At 48.7% G+C, this 25,910-nt stretch overlaps 1 protein-coding gene across 1 annotated transcript; it reads right to left on the bottom strand.

Moving 5' to 3' along the window:
- Positions 1–7,096: 7,096 nt before the first annotated feature.
- On the bottom strand, positions 7,097–21,531 carry Trim35 (tripartite motif containing 35). The gene is made up of 6 exons (XM_057786573.1): positions 21,006–21,531; positions 17,530–17,625; positions 14,555–14,785; positions 11,680–11,702; positions 10,810–10,928; positions 7,097–10,020 (listed from the first exon to the last, which is right to left on the bottom strand). Exons 1-6 carry the CDS (start codon positions 21,438–21,440, stop codon positions 9,419–9,421), a joined length of 1,506 nt encoding a protein of 501 aa, XP_057642556.1. The 5' UTR covers positions 21,441–21,531; the 3' UTR covers positions 7,097–9,418.
- Positions 21,532–25,910: the final 4,379 nt, after the last annotated feature.

Raw genomic sequence — 25,910 nt, forward strand, 5'->3', positions numbered from 1 at the left:
CTATTCCTGAACCGCTGAAGGCAGTCTTTTCCCTCTGGGCTCAAAACAAAAATCAAAGCCTCCAGGGAGCGCCACACCCAGGTTCTTGAATCTGCAGTCCGTCCCATCCACAGCAAAGACACAGATTGCTAGTGACAGCTATGGGTCACGAGGCATTAGCACGGAAAATTACCTGGCCCAAAAAAAAAAAAAGAAAAAAAATGTTACAAGTGTCCAGGTTTACCTGACATCATGACTGCCGCCAAGTGAAATAATGATAAATTCTACTGCTGAATGTGCAGAATTGTGCCCATTCACTCACCTTAAACCTCACAACCAGGACCTGGGAAGATGGCTGCTTGGTCAAATGCTTGGTCACACAAGCATGAAGATCTGAATTCAGTCTCCAGCACACACATAAAAATCGAAGTTTGGCGGTGAGCTCCTAATCCTGGTGCCCAGAAGGGAGAGACAAGCAGACTCCTGGGGCTCACTGATCAGCCAGCCACAGCTAATCAGTAGGGCCCAGGTCCCAGTGAGACCACCCCCCCCCAAATCAAGATGGACAGCCTCTAAGGAATGGCGCTCTCCCAAGATCTGACAGCTGTTGAGGCAGAACCTGAACCCAGGTTGCCCAGCCCAATTTCATATCCTAGGCTCTAGACTCCTTTGTGAAGACTGGAACTGAAACACACTTCTTAAGGCAGCACACACACCACCTCATAATCGCCGTAAGCACTAGGGGTGAAATAAAACTAAGGCAAGAAGTCACTCATCCAAGGTCTGACAGTTGTGGAGGCAGAACCTGAACCCAGGTTATCCAGCCTAACTCCATACCCTAGTCTCTGGACTACGGGACTCCTCCGTGAGGACTGGAATAGAAACACATGTCTTAAGGTCTCATGTTTAAAGGGCATAAACCTTTCCTTTTTGTTTTAAAACGCTAAGGTATGTTAGTTAGGCAGAGCATTCAATCTACCAGTTGAGGCATGTATGAAACCAGACAGGGCTGTCCTTTCCCACAAAGAAGGGATATTTTCACTTACATAGCATTCTTCATGTTGAGCTTCCTGCTCCTAGCCTGGCTACTTAGAGATATGGGGCAGGACAGTGTGCTCTTAAGTTACGGTGTGTGCCATGTGCATACGGAACACACTCATCAATAGAGTATGTGCTATGCACAAAATTTCTTGGAAGACTAAGGAGAAAATTGATGCTATGGATTGCCTAGGAGAATCACGTTGATAGACTATTCTAACACATTCTGTACCTTTGGGGTTCCAGCCACATGATCATAATATAATCAAATACAATTTGAGAAATTTGTGCTTTCTCTTTTGTGTGTGTGTGTGTGGGGGGGTTGTTCTTTTGGTTTTGAGACAAGGTTTCTCCATATAGTCCTGGCTGTCCCAGAATTCACTCTGTAGACCAGGCTGGCCTCAAACTCAGATTCTCCTACTTCTGTCTCCTGAGTGTGGGATCAAAGGCAAGTACCGCTACCGTCCGGTGTTTGTGTTTTCATAAGTTACATGCTTAACTTTGGACACTATTTTTATTACAACCTAACAGCTTCGTCAGTTCCTGAAATGTGAACTTCCTTGTAGTAATAGGGATCACTAGGGCTCACTAGCTTGACCTCACTGGGCAGTGACTCCGCCACTACACTATATCCACAGGGCTTTCCACTTTTATTTGGACGGTCTCACTAAGATGCCTGAGCAGCCCTGAAGTTATGATCCCCCTGCCTCAGCCTCTCCAGGAACTGGAATCACAGGCCTACACCTCCAGACCCAGGATGTATCCTTGTTAAATTCAAAGGGAAAAACATAAAAAAAGGGGGGGGGGGGCTTCCAACAATGTACATTCCTCAGCTTCTCCCTTGTCTCCGAGATTCGCTGTTGAGAAATCACCATTTCAAAATGTAGCATCTGCCACTTTCTGAAGAACTAACTGATACAGAAGAAACCTATACAAGGCTTAAGATAGAGCAGCCGGCATTTTTACTCTAAGCCACCTCAGTGAATTCTCTAGCAGCCTAGAGCAGATACTGTTATCCTCAGGTCTTCGTGGGAAATGCTGCAAAGACTTGATAGCTTGTCCATCACAAGGCTGGCACCTGGACCCAGGCTCCTGAACTTCAGATTTTGTGTGCTGTTCTCTTCCCCAAATGAAGGACAGCAGTATTTTGTTTTGTTTTTTTAAGACAGGGACTACGGTCCAGTCCTGCCTGGCCTTGAACTCTCAGACCTGCCTGCCTCTGCTAGGTAACAAGGAGAACACTAAGAGAGACATACATGGATTCCCCCTGGGAAATTAGACATGATTTCCTGAGAAAATTGGGAGTGTGGGGGGATGGGAAGGGAGTGTGGAAGGGGAAGGGGAGGGAAGAAGGGAAAGAAGGAGAATTTGAGAGAATGGGATGGTTGAGATGGGGGAAGGACAGAGAGGGAGAGTAAGGAATGAGGTATCTTGATGGAGGGAGCCATTATGGAGCCAGCGAGAAACCTGGCACTAGGGAAATTCCCAGGAATCCATAAGAATGACTCCAGCTAGGACCCTAAGCAATAGAGGGGAGTGCCTGAAATGGCCTTCCCCTGTAAGCAGATTGATGACTACTTTAAGAGTCATCATAGACCCTTCATCCAGCAACTGATGGAAGCAGATGCAGAAATCCACAGCTAAGCACTGGGCCGAGCTTCCAGAGACCAGTCCAAGAGAGGGAAGGGCGGTAATATGAGCAACAGGGCCATGACCATAATGGGGATCCTCACAAAACAGCTGACCTGAGCTAGCGAGAGCTCACTGACTCTGGACTGGTAGTGATGGGGGTGGTGGGATAGGACCAAACTAGGCCCACTGAATGTAGGTGGCAGTTATGGCTGGGGCAGTCTGTGGGGCCACTGGCAATGGGACCAGGATTTATCCCCAGTGCTTGAACTGGCATGTTAGAGCCTATTCTTTTTGGAGGGATTCCTTACTCAGTCTAGATAGAGAGCGGAGGGCCTTGGTCCTGCCTCAAAGTGATGTGTCAAACTTTGTTGACTCCCCTTGGGAAGCCTTACTCTTTCTGAGGAGTGAATGGGGGGCTGGGATGGTGAGGGGGAAGAGGGAGAAGGGGAGGGGGTAGGAACCAAGATAAGTGTGTAAAATGAGAAAAGATCCTTTTTTTTTTTTTAAGAAAAAAACAAATTTAATAAAAATAATAATAAAAAAGATGGGCTCACTATGCAGCCCTGTCTGTCTCTGCCTCCTGAGTGCGGGTCTAAAGGTGTACTAGAACAGGCTTGATGCCTGTTTTTTGTTTTTTTTTTTTTTTTTTTTTTTTCGGTTTTTCGAGACAGGGTTTCTCTGTGGCTTTGGAGCCTGTCCTGGAACTAGCTCTGTAGACCAGGCTGGTCTCGAACTCACAGAGATCCGCCTGCCTCTGCCTCCCAAGTGCTGGGATTAAAGGCGTGCGCCACCACCGCCCGGCTTGATGCCTGTTTTATGGAGCTTTCGGGGACAAAATTTCCAATCCACAGTGCATGACAGCTAGACAAGTCACACATTGCTTAATAACGGGGTCACAACCTGAGATGCAGCCTCAAGAGATGTTCGTGTGGACTATATGCAAAACTGGATGCCATCTGCTATACCCCCAGATGTTACAACAGACCGCCGTTCTGTTCACACTCCCGTCACTGTGTTGATCCTGAGAGCATATGTTAAGACAGTAGCCAGCCATGAGACTAAGCATGGAAAAGGCATAGGGAAAAGACCACAGTGTGAGAACTTCTCAGTCCTGGGCCGGGGAGGGATCCATCAGTAAGGTCCTTGCTGTCTAAGCACAGAGACCCAGGCTTGATTCCCAAAACCCACATTAAAAGCTGCACACAGGGGCTGGAGAGATGGCTCAGTGGTTAAGAGCATTGCCTGCTCTTCCAAAGGTCCTGAGTTCAATTCCCGGCAACCACATGGTGGCTCACAACCATCTGTAATGGGGTCTGGTGCCCTCTTCTGGCCTGCATACATACACACAGACAGAATATTGTATACATAATAAATAAATAAATATTAAAAAAAAAGCTGCACACAGTGGTATGTGTTTGGAACTTCAGAACTGGGTAGGCAGAAACAGGTGGATCTAAGGGGCTCACTAACCACCAACTTGATAAGTTCCAGGCCAGGTAGAGAAGTCTCAAAAAAACAAAACAAAACAAAAACCCCAGATTACTCCTAAGGAATGACATCCAAGATGTGTCTGGACACACATTTTTAGTTCATTAATAATCTTATAGGACCTTCCCTCGTGGCCCATCTTTGACAGAAATATCCTTATGCAGTTGTGAAATGGCCATTTCCCACAAGTTGAAATGGTTCCTTCTAGAAGGTGCAGGGCCTCCCATAAAGCTCTCACAGGAGCGGGTGGTGACAGATCAGTGGGTAAAGGCACTTGCTGCCAAACCTGAGTTTGATCCTCAGGACACACATGTTATAAGGAGAGGTAGCCCCGTTTGTCCTGGCTGCTGGGCTAGTTTACACCTGAAATAAGCACACAGAAACTGTATTCATTAAAACACTGCTTGGCCCATTAGCTCTAGTTTCTAATTGGCTAATTCTTACATCTTAATTTAACCCATTTCTATTAATCTGTGTATCGCCATGTGACTGTGGCCTACCAGCAAGATTCTAACTGGCATCCATCTCAGGCAGAAGATCCTTGGCTTCTCTCACTCTGCCCTTCTTCCCAGCATTCAGTTCTGTCTTCTCTGCCTACCTAAGTCCTGCCCTATCAGACCCAAAGCAGTTTCTTTATTCATTAACCAATGAAAGCAACACATGAACAGAAAGAACCTCCTACACCACCCACATAGTGACAGGACCCCCACAAGTTGTCCCCTGGCTTCCAAATAGGTGCTGTGGCATGCACTCAGACAATCAAATAAATACATTTAATTTTTAAAAGATTATTTTTAAAACTAAAAGAACCTTTCAGCACTCAGTTAAGTTCAAGAACCAAGAATCCTAAGTTCCTGTCACCAAGGTGGTATACGCGGCAACAATTGCTGGGGAGGACATTCTTTGGTGGAACTGCCAATGGGCTGTGCAGGAAGTTCCAGCAATGCAGCTTGGGGCCGTTTACCCACACTGGGGCAGACTCTAAGGTGGTACAGTGGCCTTGGAGCTACTCAGGCATCTGGAAGTAATCCAAATGGAGTCATTACCCCGGCAGCTGTCATCGTCCTTGTGGTCTGTGCCCTATCTGGGATGAATTCATTGCTCGTCTCCTCAGGCCACCCAAAAGTGGTACCCAACTGTATAACCACACAATAGCCTTCTAGTGGTCCAATCACATCACTGGATTTAGGACTGGACAAGTGGCCATGTGGCTCCTACACTCATCATGGAAACTAGCGAGATAGGCAAATCATAGTGGTGGACAGGGGAGCTCCAGGTCATGGAGGCGATGGAGGCAAAGGAGCAGGAGCATTCTGGGAAAGGTAGCTATGTTCCTAAAGTGTTCAGAAAACTCCTCTGGTGTTGTAGATCGCTCTGTGACTAACAGCACTTGTTGCTCTATGAGAACGGAGTTCAGATCCAGCACCCATGTCAGGCAGCTGACAAATACCAGCAACTCCAGCTCCAAGAGATCTGACACCCTCGTCTGGCTCCTGTAGGCACATACATACAAACATAAACAATACAAATATAAAAAACAAATCCTGGTCTGGGTGTGATTGCACACTAATCCTAGTACTTGGGAAGCAGATACAGGTACATCTCTGTGAAGTCAGCCTGGTCCACACAGCATGTTCCAGGCCGGCAAGGGCTAAACATGAGACCTGTGTGACACTTGATCTCAAACAAATCCTGGCCCCGTCTCATCACTAGCCAGTTACAGAGGGTTCTATTGTCCTGACATTGAACCAAAGACCATATTCTGTTGACATTTCATCCTCCAGAAGCAAGGAGGAGCAAGGTGAAAACAGCCTCTGAACACTCAAACATGACTAGGAAGGGGTTCTTCTGTCCCCTGGTGTGAAGCTCCACTGTCAGGACTCTGCCCCAAAGACCCTCCAGGTGGCACTGGACTGAGGAGCTGGGACACTCTCCATTGCTATAGAGAAGAGAACACGGGCAGGCAGGAAATGCCCCAAAAGACCCAGTCTCAAAAGGTCCCTGTCATGAAAATGCCCCTGTATGAACCAGGTGGCATGTCTGAAGGATACCAAGTTTCACCCAGCTAGAATCTTGTGTGTAGGAGTCAGAGAACCTTGGTCACAAAGGCAATATGTCCTCTGAACACAGCACTAGAGAAATCCACCCAGGTTTGAGTATGGAGCCCCTTAGGGTGACCAAGTGGATGGCTCCTCTAGGAACAAGACAGGATGAGTTTGAAAGGGAGACTGAACAGGTGCCACCTGTTCTGGTGGAAGTCCATCCCAAGACCCCTACCCAATCCCTCTCACATCTCAGAAAGCCCGCCAAATGATAATCCCTTTCCCAGAGATGCTCAAGACCACTCCCACAGGGTACTGAAACCACTCCCAGAAAACAGACACGTGGTTTCCTGGTCTTCCTTTCCTGTCTCCTCTCTGTGGTGCTGGAAAATCATTCGGGAGCATTTTATCCTTAAACCTGGGATTTTCCTAACTCAGTTTGTTTTGGTTTGATTATATTGTCACGCCGGCAGAGAGGCTTATCAGGGTGCAGCAACTTCTCACTACCTTTAGCAGTAATGAAGGTACGAAAGAGGACAAGAAGGTAGGAGAGAGATGGAAAGAAAGGAGACTCTTGGACAAGGGCCTGTCAACAGCACAACTGCTCCATTCCTGAGCCAAAACACAGGTCTTGTGTTGTATGTGCTTCAGGGAAATGCCCAAGCTCTTAAGGAGATGCAAGAAAGGAAAAGAAAGCCAACATGCTGGGCATCACAATCGTAAACATCTGAATTCCAAGGAACATCACTAAGACAGTACAAGGGGGCTGGAGAGATGGCTCAGCAGTTAAGAGCACACCCTGTTCTTCATGAACGTGGGTACCAGATGTCAGATCCACTACAGCTGGAATTAAACTGAGGTTGTGAGCCTCTCAATATGGCTGCTGGGGATTGGATTCAGGTCCTTTGAAGAGCAGCAGGTGTTTTTAATCACTGAGCCATCTCTCCAGCCCCTTAAACAACAACAACAAAAAAATTTTAAAGACAGCTCACTGAATAGGAGGAAAGTTTTATAAGTAATTTATTTGACAGAGAAACTTTTATCTAGAATGCATAACAAACTCATAAAACTTCATAATGAAAGGACAGACACCTCAATGGGCAAAGACTTGCGTCTCTTAGATAGATACACAGCGAACACAAGAAAGATGCTCCATTTTAGTTAGCAGGGATGGCAACTAAAGGCCAAATGAGACACTCTTCTTCCTCACTAGGACAGCTAAGTTAGAGGGCAGACAGTGCTGGCAAGAATGTGTAACAACCCAGCCCTCACCTGCTGCCAGTGGGAGTAGAAAGCCGTACGGCTCTATTAGAAAACAGTTTGGCGAGTCCTCAAAGGGTTTAATACAATTATCATATGACCTGGAAAACAGACTCTGAGGTATATGACAGAGAATCAAAAAAAAAAAAAAAAAAAAACACAGCCACACAAAACTTGCATACAAATTTCATAGCAGCTATACTCATAATAACTAAAAAAGCTGTAACTAACAAACTAAATGGGACACTCACTGCACACCATAAAATCTTACAATGAAAAGCATCAAGCCAGGTTCAAGTTAGGGTCAATAGGAATTTGTGTTTACAAAAGCATTGAAAGAAAACACAGTCCGTTGTGGGTAGTGTTAAATATCTCTAAAGGAGCCTAGATCACTGAAACTTCCCTATTTAAAAAGAATTAAGTGAAAATAAAAAGCTCATTGTAGCAGTGGTTTCAGGAAGCTTCTCACACATAAACTAGACGTCCGTACCAAGGGCGTACCCTTTCACACCTACCTGGATCCCAAAGAGCCTAAGCATCTGACACAAGGTAATGGTTTGCCAACGCTGTTCCTGCATCCAGCCTGGCCTGCACTACAGGGCTTCTTCTGAGGCCCCACTTGTTAGATAAGCAATGTATATGACCTATTTATAGCCAATTAGTGGGTGAGCGACATGGTTTAAAGCATTAGGCTTATGTAATGCGGGGAGCAGGCTGAACTGGGATGCCAGGTCCTAGGTCAGTAACGTGTCCCTGACTGTGACAGTACACCCGGGAAGACATGTCTCTTTACAACACCACTTGGGACTTGGCGGCTGGCAATCAGACTCCATCTATAGTCCAGACTGAGAAAGAAAACGTAGAGGTACACGCAAAGGAGAAGTTGGGGTGAAGCCTGGCAGAGAGCAGAGCAAGAACAAGTGGACTGAAGCCAATGAGAAGGGCAGATAGGGCCAGGACTCTCTGGATCCCAGGGTCAGGCTGCAGACACAGCATCCCCCAGGCCCCTTCTCAGAACTTCCTCCGTGATTTTCAAGACTACTGCTAATTCACAGATATGGAAACTGAGGCCCATAGCGAGGGGGCAAAAACAGTTTGTTCTCTCTCTCTCGTTCTAGAAACCTTGGACAATTTCAGGGGAAACTTTCAAAGCATGAATATGAATCAGGGTCAATTCCATGCCAACCAGAAGCTCCGCTTGAGACTGAGGAGTAGAGCTTGGGCTCCTGGTCCAGCCAGTATCGACTGCCTTCTCACTACATTCTGGTGCTTTGGCCTCTAGGCCACTGACTAGAAACTGGTCAATCCTTAACCACTGCCAACAGCCTTACAGTTGCCTTTGCTGTGACCTCCGCTAACTGAGCTGCACTCCAGAGTACCCCACACCCCACAGTTCCCACAGAGCAGGTCAGGACTTTCCTGTCCTAACCATCCCAGTCAGTGTTGGGCAAACGGGCACTCCTGGGCCTCAGACCAACTGCCAAAAGCCACGCTGTCCGGTTAGGCTGGCCAATGCCTAGCTTGTCCTACTGGGGTAGGACAGCCTGGGTGAATGCTTTGCCCACTCCTCTCTACCAATCCTAGGGCGTGCGTGTGTGTGGCCTGACAAGGCTTTCCTCCTGGGAAATGTGACAAACTGACTCAACAAGAGGCATCTCTGACAGGTGGCCTAATCGTCTCTAAAAACGGTCACAATGATTTAAAATGCCCATTCTACAAGAAAACATTTCGCCAGCAATGGAGTCAGAAAACCCACATCCCAAAGGTGCCACAACTCTAAGTAGTGTCTAGGCTCACCAAGCTCTCCTGGATGACTCTTAACTTTGGAGCAGGACAGGGACCAAAAACAAAGACAGAGGCATGGAGTTCCAGAAAAGACAAGACAGGATACAGGATGCTGCACGAGTGGCAATAGTGGCTACCAGAAGATACTGGGACAAAAGAGGTCCCCGGTCCAGTGTCCAGCAGACTGCGGCAGCTCAGATGTCCAGCTCTTCCTTGATGGAGACACGCAGATGGCAGATGCGCAGAGGCTCTGGGGGACCATCACCCCGAGAGGACCCCAGGTAGAAGTAGGGCCTCACTTCCCCAAAGTGGGCATGGAAGGTGTACAGGTGGCAGTGGCGCTCAGAGTCATAGAAGGACAGCTCACCCTCCTCACACTCCAGCTCCACACGCAGCCGGCGTGGCATGGCCTGGACAAGAGGGGCTGTGGCTGTGTCTGAAGTCATGCAGTGGTCTCCGTCCACACCCTGCGTGCGGCAGAGGTACCAGAAGCCGGAACGGGTGTCGTGGTAGCAGCTGTGTGCGTGGCCTTCGCCACCCACATCAGCCTGAGCCTGCGCCTGCACATGCGCCTGCACCCTCACCACACCCACCCGCCAGCTCGGCAGGCCACCCACATCCACCTCCCAGGAATGGGAGCCCTTCGAGAACACTTGTGAGCCCAGCAAGCAGGGTGCTGAGGAGAAGCGCTCAGGATTCTCCACCTGCACGCGGTAGCCATGGTTGATGACACTCGTGAGGTCATCAGCGACTTTGAGCCAGCCGGCAGCTGTATTGGGATCCAAGCTGAAGGGCACTGGAGAGAGAGAGAAAGGGAAAGTCAGCAGACTGGACACCCTTCTTCTGCCCCCCAATGCATGCATGGAACTGTCCTGAGCTGCTGGGGTGGCAAAAGTCAAACTTTACCCCCACTCCAAAATATGTGTTAAGCCCCAAGCCCCAGTATCTCAGGACGTAATCGTATTTGGGACTGGGTTAGAGATATAGACACAGTGAAAGAAATGTTATATGATCAACCAAGGCAGAAACACATTTGTCAGTCACAAGCCAACGACACCCAAGCAATGCCAGCAAATACCAGAATCTAAGGGCCTTCCCACAGATCTGAGGGCCATGTTTTTGCCCATTTCTTAGCAATAAGCTTTTAGCCTCCCAAGCTGTGGGAATAGACTGGTCATTTAAGCCAATTTGTGGTCCTCTGTCATAGCAGCCATGGAAGACTAACCCAGCACATGACTAGGAAGTAAAAAGGTTCACATGCTCCCAGGACACCCAAGAGATTCAAGTAACATTCCCCTGGGCCACTGCCATTTCTAGGCATGAAACCAGGGCACACTGGCAGGAGAAAGTCAGAGTGACCTTGGGGGAGGTGACCTAGAGTTGGGTCTTCCATCTTGAATGTTAGAGTTATGAATATAGAAAGGAGTGTTAGCCTCTCTGAAGTGCAGCAGAGCAGGGAGGACCAGGGGCCTTGGGCATGCCTGGAAAGGGATGCAGGGGGAAAAGCTGAGAAACTGAGACGCTTGGCTGTTTCTGTAGCACGGGATGGTCTCCATTGGCCTGGAGCACCTCATTGCATCCTTACCAGATTCAACAGACCCAAGCATCTTCTTCCAGACACGGTACTGCAGGGACTCCAGATACTTGCACGCATCCATCAGCAAGCCAGGCTGGAGAGGAGCTGGCTCCACGGTGCAAAAGAGTCTGGAAAAGGAAGGCTGGGCATTGGCTGGGGCCGAGCAGGCATGCCTGCCTGAGTCTACTACAAACAACAGGACTGCTTCCTTTGCCTCATACCTAAGCTTCGTGGCCATCTGTCCCAAGACAAACCTGGATTGAGCAAGAAGCCCACTGGGCTGCCACAGCCTTTTAGGATTCAGCAGGAAGGCTCAATCCTGAACAACTGGGAGACATAGTGGGAGGGTCTCCAACCTAGCTGCCATCCTCATAGGTAGAAATCACACTTGAGTCACCAGCTTATGAGAGGGCCAAGCTGGAATCCAAAAAGAGCCACAGTGTTGACCAGCCTTTGCTGAGCACCTGCAGAGACTGGAAACTCATTACAGCCTAGAACACTCACTCCCATCTTCAGACAGGACGTATCTCTTCCTTATCCATCCTGGAGAGCCCAACGAGCATACGCCCACAACACAATGCCAAGGCTGTGGAGGAAGGAGGCCAGCCAAAAACCAGGCCTGCTGATAACTGAGAAACAGGAGTCATGTGCCTGGTTCTGTAAATCCTTGGAGACTACCTCTATGTTCCCAAACAACTCTGCCTTCATGGCAACCGGCATTGGAATGCCTTTAAAAAGCTCCCCTTGGCCGGCCTCTACCTCTCCCTCTGGATCCCACTCAGCTGGGCATGACAGCTGCCTGGCCTGTCAGCCACTGGAGAGAGTAGCCCTGGCTTTCTGTCTGCCTGCCCCCTCCCCTCCATCAGCTTGATAACTTACCTGCGCTTTCGGCTCTTGTGTTTCTGGGGGGGAAAAAGATAGAGACAGAGTAAGAAATTGCAGGGAATTTCTGAAGAAGAGTGGCCAGGCGCCCCACTCATGGGCGAGCAGACCTGGTGTCACTCAGATGTCACACACCCAATGTGGATCTCATCTCTGATTCAATGTCGCCCCTTCCAAGTCCCAGGTGCCATGGTGAGGACACAGCAGAGGGAAACCAGGGCCATACTTAGAACTGATCCTAAAATTCACAAAGAGTTTTAGGAAATGTAGAATAACAACCTTGAGAGCTGGAGGACTCCTACTCCCCAATTTCAAACTTGCTACAGGAGCCACTGTGATGAAAGTGGTGAGACTAACTAACAGGGACAGGACCACAGTCTAACAACGGGGACAGGACCACAGGCTAACAACGGGGACAGGACCACAGTCTAACAACAAGGACAGGACCACAGGCTAACAACGGGGACAGGACCACAGGCTAACAATGGGGACAGGACCACAGGCTAACAACGGGGACAGGACCACAGGCTAACAACGGGGACAGGATCACAGTCTAACAACGGGGACAGGACCACAGTCTAACAACAAGGACAGGACCACAGTCTAACAGGGACAGGACCACAGTCTAGATAAGGGAAGCTTCACGCTTAGAGCTTCTGCAGGGGACCCAGGTCAGCTGGCAGAATGTCTTTTAGCCAGTGGTGAGGGTACAACTGAAAAGCGGCACAGCAACAGGAGGCCATGCCTCTGCCGTGTAGCAGATTAAAAAAACAATTAAAATAAGTCTAAGATTTAAATACAGAGCTAAGACTGAGAAAAGACTTGGACTGGAGCATAGCAGGACCGCTCACAGCTAAACAGTGAAAAGACAACCTGCCAGGAACTGCACAGCAGGGCATGGTGGCACACACCCATAGTCCAACCACTCAGGAGGAAGAAGCAGGTGGATCTCTTAAGTCTGAGGCCAGCCTGGTTTACAGGGTGAGTTTCAGAACAGTCAGGGCTACATAGAGAAACTCTGCACCTTTCCCTAACAAACCCCCCACAAAAAAAAAAAAAGGAAAAGAGAAAAGAAAACGGTATAGAGAAATTAAGTAGACATCTGATAGAAGAGCTATCAATGATCCAGAGGCACCTGACATGAATGAAGAAATGTCCACTGGAAGCACAGTGAGACAGCGCCCCACTCATAAGAAGGCTATGGAATGGGAAAAGTGGCTGAGAGGTATAGAATCTTGACTCTCGGACTCAGCTGACAGGAGCAGAAAACAACACGGCTACTTTGGAAAACTGCCTAGCAGCCCTTTCATGGGCAAAGCAGAATTATCAGATAACCCAGAAATCTGCTCTTGGTACACAACCAGAAGTAAATACATGTCCACACAAAAACAGCACATACGTGTTTGGAGTCCCACTCCCCATAAAAGCAAAAGAAATAACTTACATAAGGATCAGTGGATGAATAACAAAATTATTTTATGAATTACATTACATTACGAATAGTGTAAAACACAACATACAAGAGAAATTTGTTCATCATTAGGAAAAGGGTAAGTAAGGAACACAGCTTTTGGAAACCATCAAGTGATGTTCTCTTTCCCAGGAGCAATCTGGGTACAGGACAACCTGTTCAAGACTTCAGTGTGAGGCCACTGTCTGAACATGGAAATGCTCTTGTCCCTTCTCACACCACTGCAAGACTCTCCAGAGAGACCTCACTGTGCCTGAAGCACAGAGACCACCTGGCCACTGGATCTGATTATAAAGTAGCTTTCAAGCCACAGAAACTTCTCTACAAGGAAAGACAAAAATCAATAAAAGGATGAAAGAAAATGAAAAAAAAAATTGAGACAGGGTTTCTCTGTGTATCTTTAGAGCCTGTCCTGGAACCCGCTCTGTAGATCAGGTTGGTGTTCAATTCACAGAGATTTGCCTGCCTCTGCCTTCTGAGTGCTGGGATTTAAGGTGTGCACCACCACCCAGCGAAAAGGAAGAACAGAATTCCTTTTCTGTGTCTGTGTGCAGGTTCAGGTACTCACACACATGTACTTTAGTTAAGAGCACCTGTCCTGCACAGAGCCTAGGCTTTGCAGCCACCAATTCAAAGGAAGGGAAGGAGGTAGGGGAAGAAGGAGAGAGAGAAATGGGAGATGAGAGAGAGAATACTAAGATAAAAAATCGGGGCCAACTTAATGGCTCAGCAGGTTATAGTTGCTGTCTGGGACCCACAGGAAAAGGCTGACTATCATAAGATGCTCTGACTTCCACACAAGCCCTTTGAACTGCGTACCCACTGTGGTGGTTTGAATGCAAATGTTCCCCATAGACTCATTGGGAGTGGCACTATCGGGGGTGTGGCCTTACTGGGCTTTGAGGTTTCAGTAGCTCAAGCCAGACCCAGGTGCTCACTTCCTCTCTTCCCGCTGCTTGGTGATCCAGATGTAGAACTCTCAGCTACTTCTCCAGCACCATGTCTGCTGCCATGCTTCCTGCCACGATGACAATGGACTAGACCTCTGGACTGTAAGCCAGCCCCAATTAAATGTTCTCCTTTATAAGAGCTGCCATGGTCATGGTGTCTCTTCACAGCTATAGAAACCCTAAGATACCTACCTACAACAAATAAAAATGTAATTATATTTTTTTAAAATTTTAAATTATTGCACAATTTAAAAAGATGGGGAAAGAGAAAAGTTAGTAGGAAATGATGGCAGGGGTAGGATAATTCAAAGCTGCCAAGCCACTGCTCTGGCATAAGCCATGCCAATGAGGTACTCGCAGCACCACCGGAAGCCTGCTGAATGGACTGGGGGTCTTTAGCTGCTGGCCCCGACCCTGCTCCCACCCTTGGATTGGATCCTGAGCATCTCACCATGAGGAAGGTCATGTCATCCTCCTTCATCTCCATCTGCAGGCGCTCAATCTCACGAGCCAGTGCCTCGGTCTGTTCTGCCAGCTGTTTCATCTTCTCCTCGGCCAGCAGGTGCTTCTTTCTGCTCTCTTCTTTCATGGCATCCAAAGTGGCCTGTTCCTCCACCCTCAGGAAATCTCGGAGCTTGTCAAACTCATCCCGGATGCGGCTTTCCAGCCAAGTCGTCTGCACCTGCACCAGAGCAGGAAGGAGCCCACAAGGTCAGGAGTCAGGTTTGGGCTGCCCCTAGCTGGTGACTACTTTCAGCAAAGCAACTCAAAGGCTCTAGATGTGACATGAGGAACCCCTAAAGATAAAGATCAGGGTACCTCTATTGGTCCAGATGGTTTGGTATAGTTGTGGCAAGTATTTTATTATTGTTGTTGTTAAGACAGGATTTCTCTGTGTAGCAGTCCTGGAACAACTCACTCTGTAGGTAGACCAGGCTGACCTCGAACTCATAGAGATCTGCTTGCCTCTGCCTCCCAAGTGCTGGGATTAAAGGTGTTCACCACCACCACATAGCTGCAAGTATTTATTTTAATGACACCCACATTCCAAGCCACAACCACAAAAGCAGTGAGGACAAACTATGCAGAGCCTCAGAGGAAAAGCAAAGAAATACTTGTCTGTGCAAGAAGAAAATCACCACTTAGCACATGAAACTCCAAAGGCTCACAGAAAGAATATGATTGAGTGTATAAAATAACTTTCTGTTTTTGAGGCTCACTGCATAGACCAGGAGGCTATCCTTGAACTTACCGACATCCACCTACCTCTGCCTCCCCTCAGTGCTGGGACTAAAAATTTCATCTGAGGAACTTCCTAGACCAGATGGCTTTGTGGGCACATCTGTGGGGGACTCTGGGTTGTTAATAATGTAGGAGGGCCCAGGTTATTATGAAAAGTACACTCCCTCAGCAGGTAGTCCTGAAGTCTGTAAGAAAGCTGGTCTGTTAGCCAGCAAACAGCATCCTCATGGTTCCTGCTGTACTTCTTGGATGTGGCGCAAGTTCTTTGGTCAGAGGTAATGTTCTACAGGATAGGCTTGCCCAGGTCCTTGCTCTGATGTCCTTTAATGACAGACTGGGACCTACAGACTGAAACAAACTCTTTCCTTCCATAAGCTGTTTGTGGTCATGGTGTTTGTCATGGCAACAAAACCCCGAGCTAGAACATGCAGTAAAAACAGTAACTAGATGAAATTCATATATGTAATGCCAGGGTGATTATCAGAAAAATAATTCAGACCACATGCTCTAGCTACAGCAGGCTGTCCTCTAATGCAGGGACTCATACTATGGCTCTGAGACGATAATGACGAAATGACTTGCTGAAAAATGAAAATAACAGAAATCCAGTTCACTGAAGATATGGCGTGCTAGGAAAATTATGTGCAGCATATATTATCAACACAATCCACCCTCATTTCCTAGGAACAATAAATAACCAGAAAGGAGCTTTAATCCCAGCACTCGGGAGGCAGAGGCAGGCTGATCTCTGTAAGTTCAAGGCCAGCCAGACCACATAGCATGACCCTGTCTCAAAAAGACCAATACCTAAACACCTGGAAAAGTGTCTTCCAGCAGCCGCAACAGGCTCCACTTTTGGACTGGACTTCCAGTTCAGGTCACCCAGGGCCCTGACATCCTGTGACGGCCGTGCTTGGTTCAGGTCACCCAGGGCCTGACATCCTGTGATGGCTGCGCTTGGTTCAGGTCACCCAGGGCCTGACATCCTGTAATGGCTGCGCTTGGTTGTCAACTTGACCGCAGCTGGAATTATCTGGAATCCAGAAATGGGGGGCACGTTCCATTTCTCTAGAGAACCCTGACTGATACACATGATGACAAGTTGATTTCCAAAGACTCAAGTCAGCTTGTTGGTTTGTGAGCCATCACAAAAGGCTTCTCTCCATTGCTGCTTCCATGAGTCATTCTGAATGCTTAAAGAGAAACTGCCTGAGACTGACTTCTCCTACTTGGTAGGGCAAAGGGACTTCCTGGACACTCAGGGTTGGGCTGGTTCTACTACACAGCCTGCTTCGGCAGTCCCTGTCCTGCCAGCTCGCGAAATGTTTCTAACGGTCTATCTAGCTCTAGCCTGTCACCTGATGTAGCCTTCCTAACTCTCTGGACCCTCCAGTACGCGTGCACCTAAGGTCAAGGCCTCACTGCACCTTGCTGTGGTGTTTACACCAGCCAAAAGCTTATGCCTAGAACATTCTGATACTAGAAATAATGAATGTGCTTGCATTCCTTACATTCTGATGGAAGCAGATAAAAAGCAAAATAGAAAGATAAATTGCAGGTTAAGTGTCCGAGAGACATGCGGTAGAGTAACGAGGTATGGCGATCTTGGGAACTGTGTTCAAGGAGCACCTCCCAGAAGGAATATGCAAACTGAGACTTTAGTGTGCGGGCCTGATAAAACTGGGACCAGTAAAGGAACAGAGATGGCCAGCAGATGGGCAGATATAGAGCACGAAAGTCTTGACGCTACTAGAATCAGTGGATGGTGTGAGTACAAGCATGCCATGGCTGATATGGTTTACCAAAGAATGCTCGCTCAGGTGCCTGGACACTGACTGCAGGGGAGTTGAGGCAGGTAGGAAGGCCAGGTGAGTTACAGCTGTGGGGTGGGGAGTTTGACAGCCACAGATCATTCTGGAAGGAGAACTGGGAGGTATCGTATGCTCTCTAAGGAGCCCTAGGTCACCACTGGTTTGACCAGGAGCTGGCGATGTGTGACACCACGGATCACGGTGCAGATGATGGAGGTGTCTTCTGGATGCACTCCTGTGGCTACTTGCCTGACCATGCCCTTCATCAGTGTTAGAGAGGCCCCGCTGGCATCCAAGGGCATGGCCAAAGCCAGGGACTCATCTTCCTGCACCTCTCAATTCTCCCAAACTTCCCACCCGCCCCAGCACTTACCTCATTGTGTTTGGCGATGGCCTCATAGGTACGCCTCAGGGACCAAAAGGCCTTGGCTTTCTCCCGAAGCACATGCTCCATGTTCTTACACTTGGCCTAATGTGGGGAACACAGAGAGACAAGTTAGCACTAGAAGTCAGGCCGGGGAACTAGCGCAGCTGGAATCACACTGTGGAGTCCAACCATAAGCTCTGGTTGGTCGGCTATGACATGTTCTAAATCTGGTCAGCCCTTCCATCAGGTCCCACTGTGTTAGGGCAAAGTCCCAGCTCATTAGCAACCCCGTCAGTGTCTTCAGAATGGATCTGCTTGGCAGCAGTAATAAAAACACCAACACACATGGCCTTCATTACTTCTAGAGAGCTGTGGGTCACAAACTTAACAGAACAACCAGAGAGAATTCTCCCTTTTGCTCAGTTTCAGAAGTGTAGGTTCAATCCATCACACGGTTGGGGGGGGGGGGGTGGAGCAGAGGTGGCCAAGAAGCAGAGAAAGAGATACAAGATATAGCCCCAAGGATACCCCCTGACAAACTGCCTTCCTCCACCTAGGCCCCACCTCCTAACTTACCACCTACCAGTGAGGCCATCAAATGATGAACCTGTGAGGGCACTCACTGACAGGGTCAGGGTCTCATTCTTGGAACACCTTCAGACCCTCAAGGAGTTAGGCTTTACTGTCACTGTCAAGATTAACCATCACACAGCGTCAGGGTTTCTGTGGACATCAAATTTTGTCAATACTTAAGGAGATCTAGCACAGAATAAGTCAGTCCTCAAAGATTAGTGCCGCTGGACATCAGCACTAATGCTCCTCTGGGGATGCCAGAGGGTACCCCAGGAGGGCTGTGCTTACTCTATCAGCCCCCATTCTTACCTTGGGGTGGGTCTTCCTATGCTGCTTGCACCCTCAACCCACACCCATATCCAACCACACAGAACCATGTTCATCTACCAACTGCCTTGCCCGCTCCTCTGAAATGTCAACTTCCAGAAGCAGAGTGTTCTAGTTTGCTTTCTGTTGCCATGACGACCAAAAAAAAAGTTTATTCTGGTTTATACTTCCGTGTTACATTTCATCACCAGAAGATGTCAGGGCAGGAAATCAAGCACGAACTAATACAGAAACTGTGGAAATCAGGGAGGTACGCTGCTCTCTGAGTCATTCCCGGGCTCGTGTTGTTCAGTTAGCTTTCTTATACCACCTAGGATCACAGTGTACCACACCAATCATCCTTTTGGGGCAAACCCTCAATTGAAATTCCCTCAGATGGCCCTAGGCTGTGTCAAGCCGCAATGAACTAGGGCAGAGAGGCTGTCTTAGGGACCTAAGTTGCCAGAGTGCAGCAGACAAAGGGTCCTCAGTGTGTTTATTTCACAAACGAATATATGAATGGGCATCTGAGCACAGCAGCGAGCACGGCAGTGTGCGCTCTCCTGGATGTTTCAGGCTAGCCCACTCCCAGCTCTTAGACTCATGCTGAGCACCCACTGGAGGGCACCACACCACCATTCTCCTGGCTTCACCTGGTGTCTAATGCTTTCTCTCTTCCTGAACCTTCTACATGCTGTAGCATCTGCTTACAAATAGCTCCCCCCGGCCTCCCTCACCTGGTTATGGCCTCTATGAATCCTCCAGATATTTGTGATTACCTCCCTGAGAGGAGGAATTATGAAATTTGATCTCCTCAGTGTCTCGGAGACCTCCCAGAACAAGAACAAAAGGCTGTCTCCAAGCCTATGTGTTGGGAGCAGTGAACCCCCCAGATCCCGAATTTCTTGTAAATAACTTGTTTTCTCCTGATCTGAGTGCCTACAGCTGCTCTGAGCATGAGACCCCCACCCCCACCCCCAGGAGTTCCTGATGGCAGAGGAATGGTTTCTGGTGCATTTGGCTGGGATGTGGCTATCCCTATATAAGCTGCCCCTGGACACAATAAAGGGGGCATTCTTGGGGCATTTTGGTATCAAGGATGATCTGTGTCTCTGTCTCTCTCTCTCTCTGTCTGTGTGTCTCTGCCCCTTGCCCAGTTCATGAACTGTATGGTGGCACATAGAGTGCAGACGGGTGTCGTGCGCAACATCTATGTTCCCTGCCCCCTGGTTCACTGGTCTTCAGATGAGGCTTGGTCCCCGGCCCCCATTCTGGAGACACCGCCTATGCTAATCTGTACATCTGCCAGCCTTGGGGAATTCAAATCAGGACCCAAACCTACCGACTGCCCACTTCAGTTATGCCAAATAGGGATCTAGCATTTCTGCGGGTGGAAGTGGGAACAAGAATGGACGATCGCCGAGCAAATGTGACGACGAGCAACATGCATAACGGCATCCAATCCACCTGCCCCACTCCACTCTGTACGGAACTGCGGCCATGCTGTTTCTCACAGTGTGGGAAGGGTGTCTGAAGATCAGACGCTGTGGGCTCTTGCAGTGCCCCCTCTTCTCTACACTGGGCTTCCTAGCAGCTAGCCTCAGCCCTCCCAACTGTGGGTCTGACACATATATTAGTAGCTGATGAAACAAATTTAGCTGTTTGAGTCGATCAGTAGCTTTAAAAAATATAAAAGTTACAAGACACTGTCAGAGTAAAATGCACATTTCAGAACTCCCCCCACACCCCCCTTTTTTCAAGACAGGATTTCTCTGTAGCTTTGGAGCCTGTACTAGCTCTTGTAGACCAGGCTGGTCTTGAACTCACAGAGATCCACCTGCCTCTGCCTCCCAAGGGCTGGGATTAAAGGCCCTTTTAAAAAGTCAGTTGATAAGCCAGTATGAGTGCTTTGGAAAGCAATGGAGCATTTCTAAGCGATTAGGCCAAAGGTTTTTGAAAATGTCTGACCTTGTTTACTTTTAAAAAAAAAAACAACTTTTTTTTTTCCTGTTTTAGAACAAAGATTTCTCTCTGGGCCTTGAGTCACAGGCCTGTAATATCAGCCACTTAGAAGGCTGAGGCTATCGAAGAGCAAGTTCAAGGCCAGCCTGGCTAATTTAAGAGTTCAGCTCAAAATCAGAACTAGGCTGAGGATGCAGCTGCATGGTAGAGTACTTGCCCGGAATGTATGAAGCCGGTGCTTGAACCCTGCAGCACCGACACCCACCCTTCCCCACGCTAATTTTGCTGTGTCAGCTGCTCTTGGTTTAATTATAGCCACTGGAACTCCTGAAATTTGATGCTAAAAGAGTAATCAGAGAAATGCAGCAGGCCAGCGCCACAGGCCTGTCCTATGTCTCGGAAACCCAGGGAGGTGGGGAGGCGGGGGCGCTGGACTGGGGAAATCTCAATCAAGGCCTCAGAATCCGAGCTAGGGCCTGACCTCCTTCTAAACTAAACGTGACAAGCCCGAAAGTCTGAGGGCGGTGCCACTGCGGCATCGTTCACACGGGGGTCTGGACGGTGGACACGAAGGTGGTTGGGCCTGGGGGAGGGAGAGGGGGCAATCCGGGGTCCCCAAGAGTGGGTGGCGCGTTGCTCACCCGGAAGTCCTGTGCAGTGTCCTTGATGGGCTGCACGCGATGCTCCTGGTGCCGGGCTTCAGCCTGGCAGGCATAGCACAGCAGCTCCTTGTCCTCCAGACAGAAGAGAGTAAGAGGAGCGCGGTGCGCGCGGCAGGGGCGCGGGGATCGGCGACCTGTCCAGCGCGCTCCCTCGGCCTCCTCCCGCAGCAGGGTCTCCACCAGGTTGTTGAGCGTGTGGTTGGTGCGCAGTTCCCCGGGAGCCGCTCGTTCCTTGCACACCGGGCACGAGGGCGTCGTCTGCACCTCCCAGCAGCCGCTCACACACCGGCGGCAAAAGTTGTGGCCGCAGCGCAGCGTCACCGCGTCGCGGAACGGGTCGTAGCATACAGCACACAGAAGCTCCTCTTTGAATGAGAGCGAAGGTCCCGGGGACACAGAGGGGCCCGGCTCCATCGCAGGAGCAGCAGCCGCCGTGGTCACCACCGACGCCGACTTCAGGACCAGCCTGTGGGCGTGGTCCCAGCTCGTCAAGCGGAGAGCGACCGCGACTCCAACCTATGGTGAATGCGCGTTAAGGGAGCTGACCCGCCCACTTCCGGTCTGTGCGGGGTCTCCCGGAAGAGGTCTGGTCCCTGGTCCCTTGGTCCCTTGTCCCTGGTCCCCCGCTCCCCGCTCCCTCCCGGGCAATCCCCGTAGGTACACGGGTATGGATCTTGGTTCCCAACCGGAGTGCGAGACCTGTGTTGTCAGATGGAAAGAAAGTGCAGCCGTGGGCCGCCATCCTTACTTAATTCCCAAAGTCTCAGACTCCCAAGATAAGTGGAAGTGAACGTTCGTGTTTTACCTCCTTAGGTCCTCGAACCCGGGTCCAAAGCAGTGACTGGGTCTTGCAGCACTGAGAATGGTTTCTCAAAACCGTCACATAGGTCGTTCACTGACTTTAGTCCGACTTAACGCAGTCTCGAGGTAGCCCTAAGACCTGACAAGTTGCGATTTTTGGCTTGTGGTTAGATAAATGAGTTCGGTTCGTAAAACTGTGATCTCCGTGAAAAGGGCGCGTGAGAGGAATAAATATGGGAGCATGCTCCTGGCATCAGAGCTCCATTAAAAGCAGGATGAGAAAATCGTGGTGAACATGCTTGCAGTCTCAGCACTTGAGAGGCTGAAGCAGGAGGATCAGGAGCCCGAGGCCAGTCCGGATTACACAGGGACTTTTTTTTTTTTTTTTTTAAATCCAAGCAGGATTCTTGCCAAAAATGACAGCTGAATGTTCCCTAACTGCCGGTTCCTGCTTCGTTGTGATTATTTGGTAGCCTTCCTCTATGGAATATCTTTCGCGGGGTGGGCCGCCATGAAAGATGACTCCTGTGTGTAAACAGAGTCTCCACACGACTTGAGAACAGAGACCGACCGACTTTTTCTGACAATCTTTTCAAGGGCATTTCTAAACATCTTGAATAGCTGTGAGATGTAGAAACGATGTAATTCCAGATGAAGGTCTCAAGGTTTCTCTCCTGTAGCGCATGCGTGTCACACAGGAAACAGGCCCGGTGAGGAACACTGAGAGTGTTAATTGTCTCTGCTAGTGATTATGGTCCTAGGGTCAGTGGCTTGCAGGTAGGGTAAAATGTCAGATCTTTTACAGCCCTAACTCATATCTTTCCACACTCTGCAATAATCCTTACCTCCTGGGATCGACACCATCAATTCGTACTGTCTTCTGAGGGTGTATGGTGTGAACCCATAATGTTCTGTAGTCAGTCACCCAGGAGGTAGTTTGAGTTTGTTCCTATCCTGTTCTGTTTCAGGGCTGAATTGGAACCTGGCGACTTAGGCAAAGACACTTCACCAGGGACTAAGTTCTCCAGCGCTTGATTTACAAAACAAGATCTCACTTTCTGTGGAATTTGTAATCCTCCCACCTTAACCTCTTGAGTGCTAAGATTATACACAGACTTTTGTTTCCCAGGGACTTCCTTCCTTCCTTCCTTCCTTCCTTCCTTCCTTCCTTCCTTCCTTCCTTCCTTCCTTCTTTCCCTAAAGATACAGATTTTTATTTATTTTCTTATGGCCTATGATGGATTTATAGATACATGTATTGGATTTTTTTTTCTTTTTTTTTTTGGTTTTTCGAGACAGGGTTTCTCTGTGGTTTTTTGAAGCCTGTCCTGGAACTAGCTCTTGTAGACCAGGCTGGTCTCGAACTCACAGAGATCCGCCTGCCTCTGCCTCCCAAGTGCTGGGATTAAAGGCGTGAGCCACCACCGCCCGGCTTGGAAAGATTTTTTTCATCTTAATAATAACTTCAAACGTTTAAAAAACTTTTTATCGTTTTATTTCACGTGTATTGGTGTTTTGCTTTCTGTGTATCTGTGTACCTCGAGCCCAGAAGAGGGCATCAGATCCCCTGGAACCAGAGTTACAGATGGTTGCGAGCTATCCTGCAGGTGCTGGGAATCAAACTCAGGCCATCTGGAAGAAAAGCCAGTGTTCTTAACCAATAAGCAATCTCCTCAGCCCCCAAAACATTACCTGGGAACCAAAGGTAGTGGCCTCTCAGTAGCCTAGGGGAGACTTTAACCCACAACCCCTGGTTTAGGAAACCAGTGCCTGAACCGTTAAGCCTCTGGGGCAGAACCTTATCATCTTCCATCATGTTCTCTCACCGATGAGTGCCAGCTATGTGGGCCGTTTGTACTACTCTGTGAATTTCATTTGTTCTCACCTAATTTTCTTAGTTTTGCGGTCTGTTCCCCACCCTGATTCTGAGGAGATCCACAAAACAGAGAATAGAGAGTTAAAACCTGGAACTCAGGATGTAGGCCTGAATTTGCTGTAGACAGACCGGCCTGAACTAACAAATACCCACCAGTCTCTACCTCCCAAGAGCTGGAATTAAAAGCATGCCCTACCACGTCAAGCTAATACAGGCGACTCAACTACAACACAGCACATTAGTGAGCATGAAGCCCGTGAGGTCTGCAGTCCTTTGGGAACTACGAAGGGGCCTGGTCCGAGCTGTGCAGTGAGCTGGGGTGCAGTCTGGAGCACACTGTCCTGCTTCCCTGCCTTCCTTTTTCTCCACTGTATTAAGATGGAACTACCGCCAGGCGGTGGTGACACATGCCTTTAATCCCAGCACTCAGGAGGCAGAAGCAGGTGGAGGTCTGTGAGTTGGAGACCAGCCTGGTCCACAGAGTGAGTTCCAGGATAGGTTCCAGAAATCCTGTCTCGAAAAACAAAAACAAGAAAAAAGAAAGATAGAACTGATTGTTTCAAGTTTCTACCAGGTCAAATACTCTGGAATTGTTTTATTCTTTGCATAATTTCAGGAAGAGACTCATTCGTATTTATTGAGAGATCAAGAAAAATAAGTCTTGCTAACTATTAGCCAATCTGACACCAGTTCTGGCCATTGCTTTTGTTAGATTGGGTGTTATCCAGACGCACTCACTGAATGGCACGTCCTCCACTCTAGCTAAGCTACAGACATAGTTCCCCCTTTCTGTCTTCTCCCAGCACACACACCAAGCCAGGCTCTGCAGATTTTCAAACTCCTTGGCATCATGTAAAGCATATATCTATATCTATATCTATATCTATATCTATCTATCTATCTATCTATCTATCTATCTATCATCTATCTATTTTAAATGCTGCACTTGATAAACAATTACTAGGAGCTGAGACAAGAGCCAGTGTTTGGGTCTGTTTCCTATTCCTATTGCTAGAACCACAGACAAGATGGTTTCCAGAGAACAGAGGTTCTGGAGGCCTGGAAGTCCAAGAGTGGGGTGCCAGCCTTCCTGCTGCGTCACGATGAGACAGACAGGCCACTGTGCCAGCTCAGATCTCTCTTCCCTTTATAAAGCCACTGACGCTGTTAAGGGAACTTGTGCTGGTTAGTTCTGGTCAACTTGACACAAGCTGGAGTCATTTGGGAAGAGGGAAGCTGACTGGAGAAAGTTTCTCCATGTGATTGCCCTGTGGGCAAGTCTGTGGGGGCATTTTCTTGATTAATAATTGATATGGGAAGGTCTAGTTCACTGTGGACTGTGCCTCCTGGGCAGGTGGTCAAGGATTGCATACGAAAACATATTTTGAGCAAGCCATGAGGTGCAAACTGGTAAGCAGCGCTCCTCCATGGTGTCTGCTTCAGTTCCTGCCTGGAGTTTTCCTGCCTTGGCTTCCCTCAACAGAGAGTGACCCAGGATATGTAAGCCAAATGAATACTTTCCTCACCAGGTTGCTTTTGGTCATTTTCTTCATCACGGGAATAGAAAGTAAACAAGGCCGGGGCCCCACCCTCGTGACCTCATCCTAAGAACCTCCTAAAAGCCTCTTTTCAAATAGCAACATGAATGTAGGGATTGAGTTCCCAAGGCATGAACTTCTGCTGAAACCCTAGCAAGAAAGAATGCAATGAACAAGAAATAAAGTCAAGCACCGCTCGATTGCATAAAAACAGCAGGACTTGCCGGGCGGTGGTGGCGCACGCCTTTAATCCCAGCACTCGGGAGGCAGAGGCAGGCGGATCTCTGGGAGTTCGAGGCCAGCCTGGTCTACAAGAGCTAGTTCCGGGACAGGCTCCAAAACCACAGAGAAACCCTGTCTCGGAAAAAAAAAAACAACAGCAGGACTTAACTATGCACTGTTTACAAGGCTATCTATCCCCTTTACAAACAGCCCTTTAAGTAGCACAAGAAAACAGAGAGAAATGGCTAGTGCTAATTGCTGCTGTGGTTCTGTCCCTATCAGGACAGAGAGTATTACTGCAGAAGAAGGTGAGTTCAGCAGGAGAGTCACTGATAGCATCTTCAGAGACAGGCAGCCAGGGCTGCAGACCCAGAAGAGCTTGTTCATTAGTTGCCAGGCAACCTGTATGGAATGCTCAGTGACCTGAAGCTCTCAGTGAAGACTCCA

This window comes from Chionomys nivalis, chromosome 12, assembly GCF_950005125.1.
Source record: "Chionomys nivalis chromosome 12, mChiNiv1.1, whole genome shotgun sequence".
Classification (NCBI taxonomy): Eukaryota; Metazoa; Chordata; class Mammalia; order Rodentia; family Cricetidae; genus Chionomys; species Chionomys nivalis.

Bases quoted from the DNA above. Each gene is read 5' to 3' on its own strand.
- Trim35 (XM_057786573.1), bottom strand. From the start codon at position 21,440: ATGGAGCCGGGCCCCTCTGTGTCCCCGGGACCTTCGCTCTCATTCAAA. The intron at 17,626-21,005 runs GTGAGCAACGCG...TCCCCACATTAG, and splicing joins ACACTGCACAGGACTTCCGG to GCCAAGTGTAAGAACATGGA. The intron at 14,786-17,529 runs GTAAGTGCTGGG...GCTCTGGTGCAG, and splicing joins CCATCGCCAAACACAATGAG to GTGCAGACGACTTGGCTGGA.